General features: G+C 37.9%; 1 protein-coding gene across 7 annotated transcripts in view; it reads right to left on the bottom strand.

The window, feature by feature from the left end:
- Nucleotides 1-19,397, bottom strand: part of LOC5568471 (14-3-3 protein zeta) — a 39,629-nt gene that overhangs the window by 6,932 nt on the left and 13,300 nt on the right. For 2 of the 7 annotated variants that reach the window (XM_021840307.1, XM_021840308.1), the window contains exons 2-6: nucleotides 9,779-9,918; nucleotides 9,583-9,696; nucleotides 9,380-9,506; nucleotides 3,790-3,913; nucleotides 3,430-3,593 (exon numbers count right to left, since the gene is read on the bottom strand). In XM_021840307.1, the coding sequence (XP_021695999.1) occupies nucleotides 3,430-3,593; nucleotides 3,790-3,913; nucleotides 9,380-9,506; nucleotides 9,583-9,696; nucleotides 9,779-9,840 (591 nt within the window). In that variant the 5' untranslated portion in view covers nucleotides 9,841-9,918. Of the gene's footprint in view, nucleotides 1-2,917; nucleotides 3,082-3,429; nucleotides 3,594-3,789; nucleotides 3,914-9,379; nucleotides 9,507-9,582; nucleotides 9,697-9,778; nucleotides 9,919-10,042; nucleotides 10,240-11,927; nucleotides 12,365-19,397 lie in introns of those variants that run through there. The other 5 variants (XM_021840311.1, XM_021840312.1, XM_021840309.1 and 2 more) reach the window with 4 other exon arrangements.

Raw genomic sequence — 19,397 nt, 5'->3', positions numbered from 1 at the left:
TACCATTGGATGTAGGTGTTTCACGATCCCTGAACATCTGATAGCAATTGTGTCCCCCAGGTTTTGAGCTTGTTTAGATGTGTTTTTTCATACATAATCAGAGCTGTAGCAGTAGACGATAAGCAGACTCTGATGATATGTAGCGAATCATGATTGTTGCAGAGAGCGATAAGTGAGAGATTCTCTCAATTTTCTCAGTATTCAACCCCTGGTAGAGATCGATTCAAATGCCTAAGAACATTTTGGACGTGTGACAAAACGGCAACTTTTCCGGTTAGTAATGTTAATGCCAAAAAGCGAGTTATCCACACACATCGAGACTGGGGATTGGTGTTAGGCTTGCGAAGGAGCACAGTTGTTAAACAGGACATAACGCTCTCTAATGGTCCAATGGGTTCTGAAGGGCAGCTTGCAAGATGGTTTTTTTTTTTTTTCTGTTCGGAACATAAACCACTGCGACCAATATTTGATCTATTGTAGTATATCCCGTGTCCTTTGTGTAGTGCATGTCGTTTTACTTTGTCACTATCGAGAAGTGATAAAGCATTCGGTTTTATTACAGTTGTAATTCCTAACTTGATCACAGGAAAGGATTCTAACTGAAAGGTTCCTACCCTTCGAAGAGTGTGGAGCATGCACTCTCCACAGGCGCGCCCCTTTATCAGGCAAAATCGGATCCCTCGATAAAGCCAAGAAATTACACCGATATTGTCCATGCATCAGAATCCTAGTCCTTACTTCTTCAAACTAGAGAACGAAATAAATAAAAGATTAGAAAACAAATTGTTGAATTCGACTCATTTTTTCCCTTGTCTCAAGATCATTCTCGGCAACTGGGAAAACCGAGGCTTGTCACTTTCAACAAGGTTTAAAATGTAACAAGGACTGAAAGTGTTCCTTTGATTACTATAACATCCTGTTCTCTTCGTTTGAAGCAGTCAGGACTAGGGTTCACTGGTAGATCTTTACCCCATAACGCACCACGTAAAGGTGATCTACCCGCGTTATGGGCAAGATGGTTACTATGCAGTCTTAATCAAGATGGAAATATAATTGAACCAATTTTGGTCAAACTGACTCTTTTACGTGTTCGAGATCTTTGAGCAGAATCTCTTATTAAAAGAATAAAAAATAGATATTTCTATAATAAATCTTCAAGCTGTTTAGTAGAATACCTATAAGTAGATGAAAAACCGAATTTAGTACTATACCATTTAATTCCACTAGAGTTTGTCTTCACGGCCTAACAGTTGAGGTCGAAATACGCGTATCTGTCAAAGGATACAAACTCTAGTGGATTTAAATGGTATAGTACTAAATTCGGTTTTTCATCTACAGATAGGGGAAGGGGTGGTAAAATGAACACCTTAAGGAAATCATTTTGTTTCTGATAGAAAAACGAGGAATTTGTATAGTTCTATCCCACAACATCAAAAACAGGGATGTTATCTATAGCAGCAACACGATTTCAGACTAAAATTGCTGAATTTTCACATATTTTTGTCGCTAGCAAAAAACGATGGAAATGTTCATTTTACCTGCACTATGTTGGTAAAATGAACAGCTGTTGGTGGTAAAATGAACATCATTCGAAAAACACGAGCAAAACAAATATTTCTGAAAATGTTTATTGCTTCACCGAAAATATATCCATTGATGATTGTAACCCATTCAAAGAGAATTCTAAAGGTATCAGATTCGACCTCATATCATAACGATACTCACCTCACTGAAAAACCTCAAGTCTTCCGAGCTAAAAGTTACGTCAGTTCTAATTTTCAAACGTGGTTTTCTTAAATCTTAGTTTTCGTTGATATTTTCACTTCAATTGACCTACGTATCAACTCGAACACTCTTATTTGTGCTATAAATCGCCCGTACGTGATAAAAATTTATCGAAATTTGTTTTTTCTCTATAAAAGGCCAGGTGTTCATTTTACCACCACTTCCCCTATTTCTACCTTTTAATTCTGCCCTAATTGCTTATCGTTTGAAAGATACGACTGAAATAATAAAAAAATAAACTAAAATTTTAATTTTAGTTACTCGAATCCATTGGTGGCAAAAGATAAGCAATTAGGGTGTAGTTAAAATATTCAAAATATTCAAATCTACCTTTTAATTTTCTTTGTTGGTTGAACTACCTTTTTTAAATTTTTACTAGTGGTCCCGGCAAACTTCGTCTTGCCATCATGTAGGCTGTTGGAAAACGTCAAGAAATTCCACATACAAAATGACACTTTAGTCTTCTCCCGTTTCCCCCATTATTCCGGAGACTTTCCTGAACTTTTTACTCACGCGAACACGTCGCATCCCTTGTGGAGGGCAACAGTGAAAAGCGTGCGTCAATCCGTTGACCCGTTCTCGAGCCATTTCGTGACATACAAAAACCACTCTATTTTTATTTATATAGATTGTGTCTTTAAAAGGAAAAAACTAATCTCATACAAACGGTGGATACCAAAGTTAGATTCGTGTTGGTTTGAATAGAATTTCTGAGTTAATGAACAAAATTTGCACTATGATGATCATCTTTTGCAAAGATTTCCTATCAGTACAATATTTTAGGAAAATATTTTTTTGGGCACCGTCACTGATAAATAGTGACCCTTGGAACATTGAATGACTAAAAACATAGTCCTAAACGTATCGAATACCATATAAAATCATTTCCATCCTGAAGAAGACACACAGTCCGAAATTGCAAGCTACGGTGGTTAGTACTTGGAAGGGGGTCTCTACAAATTTTGTTCAACGGTTGCACATCGAGGAGTCAAGTCAAAGTAAGATGTTCTGGATGCAAACGGTCTCATTCCATTTTTGACACATTCTATCAACATCAACACAACGCGGGAAAGCGCGCATCAACAGCAATATAAATCGGCAACATCAAATCAAAGACGATAGGGATAGTAACCTGCTTGGCCAGATGGCAAGCCCGGGCCGGCGAGTTAATAATTTCGTAGTAAAAGACGGAAAAATTGAGCGCCAGGCCTAACCGAATCGGGTGCGTCGGTTGCATTTTCGATTTCGCAATATCGAACGCTTCCTGATACGATTTCTGCGAATCTTCAACCACGGCTACACGGGATACAGAGATAGAGAACAGAAAGAAAGATAGTTCGGTGAAAGTTTGGGATATTAACGCGTTGCTCGGTGTAGGCTTATTGATGATGTTGAGGGGAAATGTTTAGCTTTGATCGAGTTAGCAACAGTTGTTTTTATGGTTGGGACTCCGATGAAAGGAAGAAATGTGGACAACTCTAGCCGCTTGGTTTTCGAACTTCGTCGACCGATCCCTAAAACACGAACACGCTCTTAAACTGAAATGTTTGCTGTGTACTCTTGGATTTTGAACTACTCTTCCGTTGCAAGAAAAACAGAACTTAAAAAGTCCTAAAATTGTAAGAAAACGGAAATGGTAGTGACCTGTTTCGCCAGCTGGCAGGCTTTGTCGGGAGAGTTTAGGATCTCGTAGTAGAAGACTGAGAAATTGAGCGCGAGACCCAACCGGATGGGATGTGTTGGCTGCATTTTGCCTTTACTAATTTCAAAGGCATCCTGGTACGCGGCCTGCGAGTCGTCTACTACGGCTGTTGAGTTTACCGATCATCAACAGAGAGAGAGAGGACATAATCGGCGGCGGCGGCAAGAGATGGAGATACAGAATAAAAGATTGAGATATGGTGATTAGTGTGGACTGTCGACGATGACGGTAATGGTCCGACGAGATAAACTGCACGGATTCGCGTGGGATCTGAGCGCTCTTGCGGAACCGGTAATACTTACTGTTGCGGGTTTCTCCTGTGGCTACCTCGGCTAGGTATCTGTAGTAATCTCCCTTCATTTTGAGGTAAAACACCTTACTTTCTGGATTACTGGCTTTGGGGATCAAGAATTTGTCCAGCAGGCCCTGTAAAGAGGAAGAAGTGAAAATTCATGAGGGATTTGTTATCAAATTTATAGAAACGTAGAACTTATGATAATTATTTAAGAAGGCTTGGCGTATTTCTAATCAGTATGAACCAAACATAGAAGGTCGGCATGATTATCCGAATACTGTGTAAGTTGTCATCATGAAGAAATACCCCAACATCAAGTATCTAAAACATCAAATAATTTGAAACATTTCAACGGGAATCTACAACTAATTTTACATACTATATCAACGGAACTGTAAAAGATTTTGCTCTGGTATTCCAGGACTTTCTTAATAGAAGTGTATACTATGAAATGATGTACAATCAGAACAAGTATTTTTTTCAGTTATCGACCACCTTATCGCCCATGGTTGCAAATGAGCTAGAAGGTTAGTGTCTTCGACAAAGTTGTTCAACAGATCAAGGGCTATCTGGCGATGAAAAATGTGACTGAGAATCCATCCACTAGGTGGCGCTAGTGACAAATTTTATTCAGTCATCTGTATCTCAAGATCCTTATCAGCTAGAAGGTTAGTGTCTTCGGCAAAGCTGTTCAGTAGGTTAAGAGCTATCTGGCGTTGAAGAGTCTGGTTAGGAATTTACCCGCTACGTGACGCTAATAAAAATAAATCTTCAATCTTCCTTAACATCAAGGTCGTTATAAGCTTAATCCTTATTAGTCAAGAAGGTTGGTGTCTTAGGCAATGCTGTTCATCAGGAAAAAGGCATCTGGCGGTATATAATATAATTGGGAATTCATCCGCTAGTTAATCCTGATTACTTTATTTTTCAGCGCAGATCAAAGGTTTCCTAGTTTTCCAAAATAAATATTTTTAAGTGCATCCGCCAAACAGCTTTTATAACAATTTCAGCTAGAAGGTTGATCTCTTCCTTTGAAATGTTCTAATGAAAATTTACAGTGAATTGGAAAAAATCATTCACACCCCACATTACGAATAAACAGATATCAGGCATGTGCTAGATAAGAATTTAACTTTCAAAAATCACATTGAGGGCATTCAAGCCAAATGTAATAAATATATAAAATGTCTCTATCCCCATATTAACAGAAAATCAAAACTTTGTCTTAAGAACAAGCTGTTGATATTCAAACAAATTTTCAGGCCAGCCATGTTGTATGCTGTACCAATATGGACTAGCTGTTGTAATACCAGGAAGAAAGCTCTGCAGAGAATTCAAAATAAAATTTTGAAAATGATTCTGAGGCTTCCTCCCTAGTATAGTAGCAATGAGTTACATAGAATATCCAATGTTGAAACATTCATTAATAATTTCAGGCAAAAATCGTTACAATCGTCTATTGCCACGATTAATGCGTTATATGTTTAGGTTAAGTTAGGTTAAGTATATTAAAAACGTTTTTTTTTTCTCTTATAAGCAGGTGAAATCAACTCACCTGTAAAAAAACTGAACTGCTACGGCAAATGAAATGTAATATGTTGTTAACAAAATGTTGATAAAATCTTAACTTTGTTTTACCAAATTAGGATGATAGTGTTGTCAAATAACACAGAACACCTAGATATAAGAAATGAATGTAATGTTTGGAATAATACTAATAAAGAAATTAAAAAAAAAAAAAAAAAAAAAAAAAAAAAAAAAAAAAAAAAAAAAAAAAAAAAAAGATATCAGGCATGCTGCGAGTTCCAGAGCCATCTAAATCGTGGTTAAAGGTATGATTTTGATTTTTTTTTTCAATCAACATTCAATATGCTAAAGATTTCAATACAAGAAGTTTAATTTGAAATCTCTATTTGTGTTTTTATTTACAACGATGAACATACAGTTTAAATTTTAAGATCGATGCCTACCGTTTAATAGTGGGAGTACCTAATTGGTATTTATGAGCAGTTTACAAGGAATTACTCAAGAAAATCAGAAAGCTACTGGAAGTTCGCACTTTTTCGTGATTTTCTCCATAAAATATTATATGGAAGATACGCTTTTAATGATACTTGGATTATTTGACTGGAAATTCTTCAGAGAGTATCTCCCTCAGAGGGAATTCCTCTGTAGAATCGTAATGAATCAGGTTTTTTCTTTAAACACCCTTGAAGATTGCTCACGAAATTGCACCAAGTGTTCTTTTCTGATTGCTTCCTAGGATTACACTGATAATTACTAAAAAAGCTTGTTTATTACTTTTTTCACATTTTCTGTTAGAAATTTATCCATAATTTTAATTAAAAACATCATACAGATACTTCTACGAAGTTTTTCCAGGATTCTTCCAAAAATACAACTAAAAATCACTTCAAAGATACCTCAAGTACTCTTCGAAAATTCCACAAATGATATCTTCCAGAGTGATTAGAGAAATACATTCAAGAATCCATAACCAATCACATATTTTCCTTCATGACATAACGTCCCACCGGAACAGAGCCTGGTTCTGAACTTTGTATTCTAAAAGAACTTTCACAGTAAGGGATGATCAGGGCAATACGAGCAACCTAAGGAAAACGTCGTAGAAAGCATAGAAGAACAGCATAAGCTATCGATTTAATAATAGAAATAATAGTAGTAGAACGCTAGTGGCGCTGTTACCACAAAACTGATTTTAATTATTTTTACCTTCAGTTATGAGTTTTCGCTGTTTTTTGAATGCCAATGATTTGTTTTGGTCTTTAAAATTAATTTGACACTTTGAGGCCCGGTACTCAGACTGTCAGCGCGTGGCAAACTAGATGTTGGTATCACGAACAGTAGCGACATTAGCATTCTTAGGTTAATGCTTCTACTGATTTAATGCAAGTGACTTGTATTATAGAATGTCGTAGAACTGTTATGTCGATAATTAATGGAATCAAATCATCAAACTGAAATATTTTTAGCTATATTTTAAAACCCATGTTTTCTGCGTGTCCACCAACCATAATAATGGGCATAATGAGCCACTCAACGGGGCAGTATAAGCCACCTCATTTAATGGATTGTTTTATTTAAAACAATACAGAGAAGAGCTAATTATAAACATAACAATATTGGAAAAAAGTTTCATTAGCTTTGCTTGAAATTATCGATTCTAACGACATATTTTTAATAGATACTTATCATTTAGTAAACAGACTACGTAATTCTAGTAATAAATTGCGACACTTGATCCAACCTGTTTTCTGGCGCAAAGTGTTCTAATAGACCAATCCAATTGCCTGCGTAGTAGTGCAATGTTGACAAAATTTTCATTGTTTGCTGTAAGAACTGTCACAACATTGCTTTTGTTTGCTGTGAGAAAGCAAACAAAAACAGAATTGTCGCCGAACTGACGTTGAACGTAAGTCAAATGACGTCAAACAAACATCGATACGTTTTCATTCTGAGGAGATCGACTTGTGTAAGATTGATCGTGCGTTAGTATTCGTGGCAGTTTGCTTGTAGACCTCTATTGCAATAATGCATAAAGGTGACTAAGCACTAAAAAATAATCTAGTCTATTTAGGCAATCATTTTTAATGCTCAAACACCGATTATTTTGCTTAAACCTAGGTGGCTCTTTTCACTTTTTCTAAATGATTATTTGTGTATCAATAATTTTGCTTACGAACAAATCCAATTTCGTGCATGGATTGTTCAGTAGTATCAGAAGTTTCAATAGATTGGGCTTTATCAAAATCTTAAACATAAAAGTCTCGGCGGCTTAATTGAAAACTGTCAAAATTATTTTTTAATATAGATTGTGTCGAAGTAGTTAAAAAAAACATGCCAAAGCAATTCATTGAGGAGCCTAAGTAGTTGTTTATCTCATCCAACAATAGCTCAAAATATTTCTGCTAGGATTGTTCCAGATACTTATCTGCCAGGAAGCTAAACTTCCCATTATATATCTTGAAAAATATTCTAGAGTTTCTGGCAGTTCCCTTCAGAAACTCATAAAAAGTTTCAACATCAATTTCTACAGGATTTTCTTTAATATCTTAAGGGATTACTCAAAATTATATCTCATGAGAATTCCTTTAGAGTTTGTGGTACGTGATGTTTTCTTTAGGAATTTTTCTACAAATAATAAAAGTTTCGATACTCAAAATTTTTTTCGGGTAGTTTTTGCAAAAAAATCCAGAGAATTTGAAGGAATGTCCACTGGAAATACCTTGGCATTTCTGGAGAAATCACTTTGATTTTTTGGTGGATGACGACGATTTGTTGCAGGTATCCCTGGATGCATTTCATCGAGAATCTCCAGATAATTTTCTGAGGAATAATATACCTGATGAAATCATAAAATTCTAGAAGATTCAATAATAGTTTTTTTTTTTTTCAAACAGATACATGAAAAATTACTGGAGATATTCTAAGGACAAGGAACATACTCAGTTGAGCTCGGTTAATTTTCATTCTTTTACCGAAATCCGCACAGCTAAGCGTTCCAGCTGCTGACGGATTTTAACTGATATATCAGCAAAAAATCAGATTCGCTCATAGCAGAAACTTTGGGTGCCGCTGACACCAAACGTCACTTTTGCTGAGATGTCAGCAAACGAACTTCAATCGAGATTTGAACAACTGAGATAGGCATTCTGATTTAAGTGTGAAAAATCGTTTATTGTACAAGGATTTCATCAAAACTTACATTACTAGAATATTTTACCAACATTTTTGCTAGGAAAATAGCTGAGATTTTTTTTTTAAGAATGCAGAATTTTCCAGGAATTGCGGAAGAAATTTTTTGGAGAAATCCCAAATCTAATTTTTGAATTTGTGGTGATCACAAACGAATTTTTGTAGGAAACCTTGAATACATTTCACAGAGTGGAGCATTTTTGCTCCCTAAAAGACTAATGTATGCTCACGTAAAGATTGCATAAGTATCATAGAGAAGGTTGTTTGCAGCTGAAATAAACTTTAATTAAAAGATTTCTAATGGTTCTAGTATCAGAAAAGACGAAATTCTTATAACATCTTTATTACAAACCGATTAATTATTGATTACTGAGCACGTGGATTGTTTTTCCTGATAATTTAATCATCTTAATCATGCGCAATGAATTAATTAACTTACTCTAATGTTTCAATTGTCAACACATATTTGGCACGGCAGAATGTTAGAAAATGTCTCGCGTTAACTTATCCAACTATTTCAGAAATGTAGGCTAGGTGCGATTATCTCATCACAACTGTCATGCAATCTTCGTGTGTCGATGTTCCATGGCTCGTACTAAAACAAAACTTCATAATCACAGTAATGCTCCCTCGAAACATCATTCCGCAGGATTTCTGAAATGTAACTTGATATTTCCATAATCTCTTCAATATCAACTTATGCAAAGTCCAATGGATACAGAGCTTTAATTTTTACGGCTTCCATCACAACATTAGGCTGTGGTTGTAAGCAATTTGGATTGTTGGAGATGAACTGGCTTCGATATAAGAATATTGTATGAAAACCAAATACTAATGATAACTATAATAATTTCTATTGAGCATATTAGAAAATTACTCACCAATACTTCGTAGCAGATTTCCCTAAGTTCCTTTTCGACTCGTTCTCGGTACTCCCGGGCTAGTTGCTGTTTGCGGGCAGAGGATTCGGTTTTCTGTTCAATCGACGATATTACTCGCCAGGACGATCTGCACAGATCGGGGAAAAGAATAGAAAAAAAAAAAAGCTGTAATGTATTTTCCAGCAAAATCGATAACGGCATACCTTCGCGCACCGACGACGTTCTTGTAGGCGACAGATAGCAGGTTTCGTTCTTCGTTTGATAGTTCTACTCCGGTTTCTGTCACTGATTTCATCGCTTGTGCCATGTCGTCATATCTGGTGGGAAACCGAAAAATGATTTGTTAGGGAAATTCTTTGGTCCTAGTGCGAAATCCTCAGCGGGAGTTGGATGACTCACCGTTCCGATTGTTCGGCCAGTTTAGCCTTCTGGACCAACTCCTCCTTGTCGACGGTAGACATTTTGCTGTGGTTCTGGTGGTGGTGGTGGTGAGTTTGCTGATGCTGCTGCTTTTACTGCCGCCGCTGGTACAGATGTTGCTGTGGAGGGAGAGATGAATAAGAATTGAGATTGTTAGAAATTTATCGATTTGAGGTTGATTTAGATTAGAGATTGGTTGGAATATGTCGGTTGTGACGAAGAATTCAAGGTTGCTCTACACACAATAACTGCCGCTGCCTGGTACTGCGTCCACTGACAAAGTATCGATGCAAAAAATCGATAGTTGACCCCTACGGAGATGGTGGAATGGATGGGGAAACGGAAAGTTGGGAGTTCAAGGGGGGTTCGAGAGGGGGGTTTCTGTTTGTTAATAATGCGGTGGTGTGTTGTAATGGAGGCGCCTGAAAGTAGGACGACAACGAATAGACAATGAGTAAATAGACCGACAATGGAGGAAGAAAGGCCTTTTTTAATAACGCACACTGGAGTAATTTCAGTCAATTGTGGTCATAATTATTGTCTGCTCTTAAGGTGAAGATAAATCAAAGCCGAAGTTCAAATATTCAAGAGCACAAATCTGGAGAACTAAACATCCGTTTTAGTTGAAAACTCAATCGATTGATCATTACCAGCTAGTGACCAATCGATTAAGTTTTCAGCTTAAACGGATGTTTGGTTCTCCAGATTTGTGCTCTTGAAAATTTGAGGTTTGGCTTCGATTCATCTTCACCTTAATGATTTCCTTATGCCCTAATATTGTCTTAAAACGGTTATATTTCAATAAGCCTTTGGGAGAGGAATGTTTTTACTCCAGGAATGGTATTTAATTTGCTTATTTCAATTTCTATATCCATATTCAAAATCATTATTAATTAGGTTCAAATTTTTTGATCGATTTCTTCCAATTCACCATCTTGATTGGACTATGATTTCTCAATTTTTCGACGGTTTTCGGAACTATGGATATTTGGTCCCTTCAAATTTCGCGTGTCAAATCGCTCTTGATAAGAGACATCATGTTCGTGATAAGTTATGGAAACATGATGTCTCCTCTGGTCGATGTCACATTTATGATGATATCTATTTGAAAATCCTTTCTTTTCGGCAGAGCTTATTCACAAATTTCATAATGCCAAATAAGGCCATTTCCAATTCCACTAGAGTGGAATTAAATGGTATTGTACTTAATTCAGTTTTTCATTTACTTATTCCTAAGTTAATAAAATTTATCTGAATGAAAGTTTGGCATCAGAAACACCTCCCATTTCCAAGAATATGGAACCATGTTGTTTATGTTTACACTAGTGCTCTCGGCAAACTTCGTCTTGCCACCAAGTAGGTTGTTAGAAAATGTTATGACATCTCCTCTAAAAAAGAATAGATTATTTTTCTCTCTTTTTTTGATAATTCCGAAGACTTTCTTGAACGTTATCTTCACACGAAAACGTCGGAGTCTTGGATGAATACAACTGTGAAAGGGTTATTTAAACCCATTGAGCCGTGTCCAAGCCAACTCGTGACTTACAAACACCATTCCATTTTTAATTATATTGATAGATAGAGAAGAGAACTCTCCATAACTCGATATTGCAGGAACCATCTAGTTAGGGGGGTATCGAGCTACGGAATACAAAATCAGTGCAAATGGGATTCAAGGGACCATCGAGGTATCCATGAAATACAACTTTTACTATGGTTTGCTAACTCTATATCGAGATACTGAATAAAGAGTTGACTGTATTATTATAGTGGGTCTAATAATATCCAATTTTTCGAATTTTAAATTATGTCCACAAATTTGTAATAGTTACTCTTCTGTGCGACGAAGGGTACTCCAACAATGTTTGTCACTGTACGCTTACAATATGTGGTATGCCTTATTTTTTTCCTCGGGAAGCAACCACGTGATGCCTAATTAGTATGAAGTGGCCGTCATCGGGTAGTGACCCCCCACTGCCTTAATCATAGCCCGAGTCGAAATTTTAGCTAGGCAAAAACGATTGAATGGAGCGCGAGACGCGAGGGGGCGTAGTGACTTAAAATTATTGCAATGATGACTAATCGACCCACGAAGTATACAGTTATAATACCACAAGTATGTACATACCGCACACTCACAATAAAACTAACGCGGCGTTCCACGACAGAAACGTGACGCCCGAGTATGACGTAACACCACTACTGTCGGACTGGACTGGCGTTTCTCCAAGCCTTCACGCTGCAGGATTCCTTCCGAACTGTCACTAACTATTTTTAAAAGTAATACACCAACCTATCCCCCTTAGATCGAAGAAGACTTCGGTTTCGGTCCCACACAACTTTCCCGACGTCGCCACCCGTCCTCAGCAGGCGTCCAACACGTCGCACTTGCTCACTTGCACACTCCCGGGTACTCGAATAATGGACAGGTGTTGAAGCTGGAAACTGACTGCTATTCTCTTCGCGCGTGTCTTCCGGCTTCAATGTTCTTCTGGCACAATGTGGCCTGCTCTGATCGAAACAGAATCGGCCCTTGGCAACGACACGGACGACAATCATGAGAGAAAGCACGAGAGCCTACTTTGCTGGTGGATGGAGCAACTGAGAGAACCGAGAACGAAGCAGCCCACCAGCACCGTGGGAATCGTCTTCGGGATAACTACATATAGGAAATTTTCTCGACGGAGAGTCCTTTGGGGGGACAGCCCGTCGTCGTTGGCAGCCAGTGTTCTGCTTCTTGAGCCCAAGTGTAGCTTTTTTGTGCATTGATTGCGACGAAGAATGCTTTCGTTCTACGTTATGTATCTCAAATCATGACTGTACATAACGGCAGCAGCCGCCCGTCGGCGAAAGCTCTTCTGTCACTGTATGTGTCTCGCTTTCTTCTTATTGGCGTTACGTCCCAACTGTGCAAGAGCCTGCTTCTCTTACAAGCACTTCCACAATTATTAACCGAGAATTGTCTTTGCCAACTGAACAATTTTTCTTGTATATATCTTGTGGCAAGCACGAGATTCTGGAATGTTAGGAAAATTTACAACCAGAAAAGATCGGTGACCGGCGAGAATCGAACCCACGACCCTCAATTCAATAGCTACGCGTTTACTGCTACGACCTACGCCTAGAGACGTCGCTAGACCTTTGACAGGGTTTCCGTCACTAGACCTAGACAAGGTTTCCTAAAGAAATTTTTTAAAAGTGTCCTTCAGGAGTCTAAAAATACCTCCAGTGATACTTCCACGAGATAATCCATGTATTCTTGCAGGAATATCATGGAAGAAAAACAACCAGGTATTTTCGATAAATTACTCGGGTTATTCCTCCATGTAAAATCCTAGAAATCCTTTCATTCATTCTATGGATTTGACCAGCATTATTTCAAAAATCTCTTTTACTTACTCTACGAAAACGTTGATTGAGTATAAGTCAAAATTTCTTCAACAATTTCATCAGGAATTCCTCTGAGAATTCCATGAAGTTCCTGAAATATTCAAGAACTTCGCCCGTAAGAATCGATGCACATATGTATTTCTGCATAATTTTCATTCCATATGGATTCCTCCATTGGTTTCTTTATGGGTTCCTCACAACGTATTTCTAAAAAAAATGAACCAGAAATTCCTCGAAGATTTTATTAGAACTCATAAACACGAATTCTTCAATTAACTCTTTTGAATTTTTTTTGGCGTTATTGCAAAATACTTTCTTGATATTCTTTCATCGATTACTCTCACAATTCATCCATGGAATACTCAAAATAATTCTTTAATTAATGTTCGAATCCTCTGAGCAGAATCTCAATAGAGAAACTTAAAAGTAGATGGAGTACCGTATACCTTTTAATTCCGCTCCTAAATGCTTATCTTTGACAGATACGCGTATTTCGAACCACTTGCAGTCTTCTTCAGTGTCAGTTACTCGTATCCACTTACGAGTGGATACGAGTGACTGACACTGAAGAAGACTGCAAGTGGTGTCCGATATAAGACTTGATGACCATAAATGGTCAAAATGGCGTATTGGAGATTCCACTTCTCATTTTTTATACGTGACAAATATTAGCTTATTACAGGACGCTTATTTATATTTCTGATTTCATTCGGAAGAAAACTCGTAAATGATCAAATACATGAACGCCAGGATGCAATCTCTTTATTTATTTTTGGTTGTTATTCCTAACCATCTCTAGCTTATCATTCGGAGGTTCTTCAGAAAGCAGGCTTAAGATTTGTACTATAGCCGCAGATTACTGCAGAAAGTTCAAAATAGTTTATTCAATAGGTCAGTCCTGATTTCAACCAAAATTTATTAAAATGATTCGACCAGAAAATTCAACTCAAAATCACTTTTCAAGTTTCGATTTTTATTTTTTGTACATTCTGGCAAAAAGAAATGTCAACGAAATATTTACCAGAATTCTTCCAGAAAGTTAACCAGGAATCCCCATCATTTTGGACACTGTGATTTCAGAAACACACTATATATGTCTTTATAATAACAAATCTCGCGTTCAGTATCATAAGGGCGTAACTGCAATGATCGATTTCTCTTAATCGATTTTCTCTTTAGCCAATCACTTAGCAGGGCGACTGTTTTCAACTACTGTTTTTGGTTCAGTAGAAAGAATTCGTTGTCCTTCATTATGTTGACTCGTAAAATGTTGCCAAAATCGATTGAACTTCGTGTACTAATCAAAAGATGGGAAATCGATCACTGCAGATACGCCAGAAATATCAACTTCTTGCTGTTTGTGTTTGAAAAGCTAGCCCCAGATCATGAAAATAGTGACTTAACTGACTATTTTTCTGAAAAAAAGTGACTTTAGTGACTTTATTGAGCTGTTACATTTTCAAGACACCCACTCACCCCCGTCAGCGTTATGATATTTGTGGATTGGCCCTTTTAGTGACTAGATCGAAAAAAAGTGATTTGCTACCAGCCCCAGGATCATTTTAAGTATTCTTTGCAGCTTGCCATTTCAAAGTGATAAAATTGAGTCATCATAAGTAATATTGATTCAGAAAAGTATCACTACATGCGATTACATGCAGAAAGTATGCTGATACTTTTTCAGCTATGTCAGTGCAAACTAGTGATCCTTTATAGAGAGATAAGCGGAAGTAAAATGGAATGATTTGGCAACAGACCAGCAGTGCTGATTTTGCTTGGCGTCGAGAATAATATTGTAACACGGACATGACTTCCTCATTGCTATAAAGTGTATTTTGTTTCGTTATAGATCTTTGAGCTCATATCAAAACTAATAAACAGCCGAAAAAATCAAAAACTAAAAATCGCATTGACAAAAATTCAAAAAAGTAAAACATTTCATATTTTTGCTTCATGCAAAATTGCTTCTACCGAAATAATTTCAAGCGGATTACATTACTCCTCAAGAAAAGTTCAAAACAAACATAACGCATGTTCGTTTGGCTCACAGCTCTCGCTGCTCGATTGGCTCACACTTTGACAGAAATGTCAGCTTCCGCGAATCTCTCTTATAAAGGATTTCTAGTGCAAACCAAGTGATTTTCTTCCATTCGCAATCGTTAGACGAATTAGCCACAATAATTGATGCCCAGTACAAATTTCAATGACGGCCTTAAAGTTCAGTACACGAAGTGTAATATTTCTCTTCAGATAAATGAAAAGAACACGGAATTGTGTTCATTGCGAACATTCAAAAGCGCAAATCAAGTAAGTAGAGACAGATGCATATCTAATTAGGTTTTTGAATATGTTCTGAAACACATCTAATCAAACTTCGGCCAAACCAAATGATCATTGTTTTAGTAGAATAATGAACCTTTTTGCGATTCCGTTGCAAATTAATTAACTTTTCATTGATTTTGCACTACATAATGGCCTACTTTTTCTACCAAAAAACAATGCTGAAAAGTGCTACTTTTCGGTACTGTTTGGGAGGCGTTAGCCAAATATCTCAGTCTATTATGCCACAGCATCTGATTCTATAGCTGATGTGCGATACAGATGCAAGACTGGTGATATTGTCGGCGCGATAAAAAGTTAGAATCGGTTTCTAGCCGAAGTTGGATTTTTCTCAGAATCTATGCGAGATACCAAACTTCGGAAGTGATGCATTCGATTTGCATCCGGATATGCACTAATGCACCCTACTTTCGATACAGGGTAGCTTGCATGGGTACTGAGACAATTCGATTACCGGCGAACTTCATTTTCTAACGATTGACCGACAATACTGGTTTTGGAACGGATCGTCCAGAATTCGTAGAGGTAGCAGTAGAATCCGCTACTGTACGCGTCGTCTTACCCTGGGAGGGAGGCACCGATACTACACACGAAATATGACACAACACTTTTCCAAATTGCAAGATAACTCCTGCTCACCAACGACAATCAAGGCAGGCTTTCTTTTATTGTGTACCTTCGATCTTTCTGGACAAACTTGGAAAAAGGGCCATAGTTTTATGTGCATTCAATTTTAATGATGATTGGAAAACAGTAAAAAGATGCGTGTTTCATTACTTTATATTCGATCAAATAAAAAGGTACTATCGTGGCATTGCTTTTGGGTGTTGCAGGAATTGATTTTCAACCGACTGTTGTCAACCTTGTTGGAATGCAAAAATTTGCTTTGATCAATTACGCGCTTTTATCAAGTTTGTCCATTCTTCAAGATCTGGGCTCACAGTGACAGTTCGTGACAGCGGAATCTCGGCTCACTATGACGTACATAAATTTTGTATCGGTTTCTCCCTCCCAGGTCTTACCTGTTCTGTCCTCCAATAGGGAATATATGTCCGTGAACGAGAAAATTTGTGACATTCGTTTACTATGTCGCAGCCTACGCGATTGAAAAATACTGAAATGATAGTACGCGTGGATGTATGCCCACGTGGTTTCTGTTGAAATGTTTGTTTGTGCTTTTGGAAATAATCCAGTTTAAACGGAGTTTTTCGTAATCGCAAAAAAATTTGTATGCAACTCGTTGCAAAACTCGATTTTATCAACTCGTGCTGAAAAAATCATCATTTTGTAACTTGTTGCATAAATATCTATTGACAGCTCAAAGTGCAAACATTAGCAAATAAGTTTGCTTCATGCTTCCAAAATGATTTTTTTTTTCTAAGATGGTTAAACTCAAAACGTCCATAGAAACTAATGCATACTATTATGGCGAAGTAGGCCGTCATTGAAATTTGTACGGATCGTTGATGATTGTTGCTAATTCATCTCACGATTTCGACTCAAAGAAAATCAGTTGGTTTTGCACTGACACAGATGAAAAAAGTATCAGCTTACTTTATGCTTGTTAGCGCGTACACTGATAGTTTTTTAATTCAATATATACTATCAAGACTGCAAGCTGAAAAGTCACCATTTTTGCCAAAACGAATGACGGGCTACTTGGCCTTATGTCTAAACTGTAACTCTAACAATATCTTAATGTAATTAATGTTATGTTTTCAGTATGAGTGCAGAGGCAACCAAATTCTTAATAAACTGGTTTAATACGGTCCTAAAGCACAGTCTCAATTTAACTGATCGGAAACACATGTTTTTCGTTGATTTAAGTCAAAAAAACAATTTTGTTCAGTTTTAACACAGATAACTAATGTTTATGCTAGAACAAAAATTTTCTAAAAACCTGAGTAAATACTTAAACAAAAACACGTTGAAATCACTAGCGCCGCCACACAGCGTATTGCGTCAATCAGTGGTGAATATAAGTATCTTGATATATTTCATATTCACCACTGACATCGTCATGGAAACTTAGCGATGTTGCACTTGTATTGTCATTTAAAATGACCGTTAATTGTCTTACACAGTTTTGTAATCTGACTTGAACGTCTGTTATCTTTGATTCCATAAACGATTTCCTTGTTGTTAATGCTTAAATCATTAAGGGCCGATTTCTTCACCTCCGCTTACGCCGTAAACCACGTTTACCCATACGATTAAACCAGGTTTAAGGCCTAAGCGGTGGTGAAGAAACCGCTTATAAGTGTTTTTTGATCATATTTATTTTTCATCATGGTTTTGATAGTGAGAACATGATTAATTTCCCAGCTTCTGATGGTATTTGATAAAAATATTTCGGTGCACAGTTCTAGGCCTTGCCTTTAGAGAAAACTGATAGCAAGCTGCCGAATCAGTGGTTACCAAAAAACTTTTGAAAGAAATGGAAGTTTCTGCGATAGTCAACTTTCTTCATTGCCTTCTCGGATGCTTCATACTTCCCCACGCATTCTGGGGGCGCTTCTCCGACAATTCCAACTCGCAATCCCGCAGTCTTCGACGACGTCGCCATCACCACATCGTCGTCGTCGTCGTCGTCGTCGGGCGAAAAATCAATAAAATATTTTTCCTCTGCTTTCACACATCCAGAGTGATATCATCCGCAGAGGCAACCCAACCCCCCACCCCCCTCGGTTCTTGGTTCTGGACCTTCCCCATGTCCGTTTCGTTCAATCGATTCTCCTCGGCGGCCACCCAACCGACCAACCGAAACTCAACGTCATTTGGAACGTGCCCAATTTTTAGACTGGTTGACCACAGATAAACAGACATAACAGCTAGAATGATTACAATGCTAAAAATACTGGTTTTAGCCATCTGGAAACTAGGTGGCGGTAGTGCGCAAACGTCAAACTCGAACAAACGTGATGCGGGCGACTATCAAATCTCGCATAACTTATGATCTCGCCCTAAAAGCCATTGGTAACCGAGTGTGTAGCACGTTGATTTTCAGCAAATGAATGGACCAAGACAAAAACTATCACCACTGGGAGATAGAGAAGGATCTTCTTCTTATCGAAGCATAGTTAAATAACGTGTAAATCCATTCGTTTGCTCAGTAACAACAAGCTACTCTCTTGATTGTCAATGACTTTTAGGGCGAAATCGTAAGTTATGCGAGAAATATTGGAAAATTGACCTCCCTTTTTCTGTCCAATGAAATTTATTCGATTATAATGTCTGTTTATCTGTGGCTTGACCACCACAACCGCGTCGCATTTGGGTGGTCTCTCTCTCTGGTTGGTCGGCTTGGAAAGGGTTGCAAAAAGCAGACACGATTGCGAAAGCTGTTTCCAAGTGCGGTGAAAATTGTCCACTAGGATTTCATCCTTGCGGAAAACCGACCAACACATCGACACGTGGAGCACTGGGCGTCTTGGTGTTGGTGAACGCCCAAGCAGGCGGGCGGTGTTGGCGGCGGTTCTGTCGTGTGCCGTGTGGGTTAATGCTGGGAGTTGGAAAGTTGATTAAAGGTAATTTTTATGTTAGTAGACCAAGTCAATCCTCCGACACATTGAGGGGCTAACACGAGTAACAATATTTGCGAGTGGAAGGTACGTGTCACCTTCGTCACTGCGCACCTGGGCGAGCATATGACGATGCAGAATGTGGAAAACGGACTCGGTTGAATGGCAATCGGGACGGAGCTAACCAGCTGGACTGGTCGGGGTTGATGAGTGGAAACTTTTAAGGATCCTCCAGGAAAAAAAAACAGGGATATGTCGGCATGCTGGGATCGAATGGTTCCTAACAGGCTGAAATGTGGGCGGATTTGCTCATTACGAAGTTTCAAGTAGGCTTGCAATTGAACTTT

Source organism: Aedes aegypti, chromosome 2 (genome assembly GCF_002204515.2).
Source record: "Aedes aegypti strain LVP_AGWG chromosome 2, AaegL5.0 Primary Assembly, whole genome shotgun sequence".
Taxonomy (NCBI): domain Eukaryota; kingdom Metazoa; phylum Arthropoda; class Insecta; order Diptera; family Culicidae; genus Aedes; species Aedes aegypti.
This window is presented reverse-complemented; position numbering and strand designations above follow the sequence as displayed.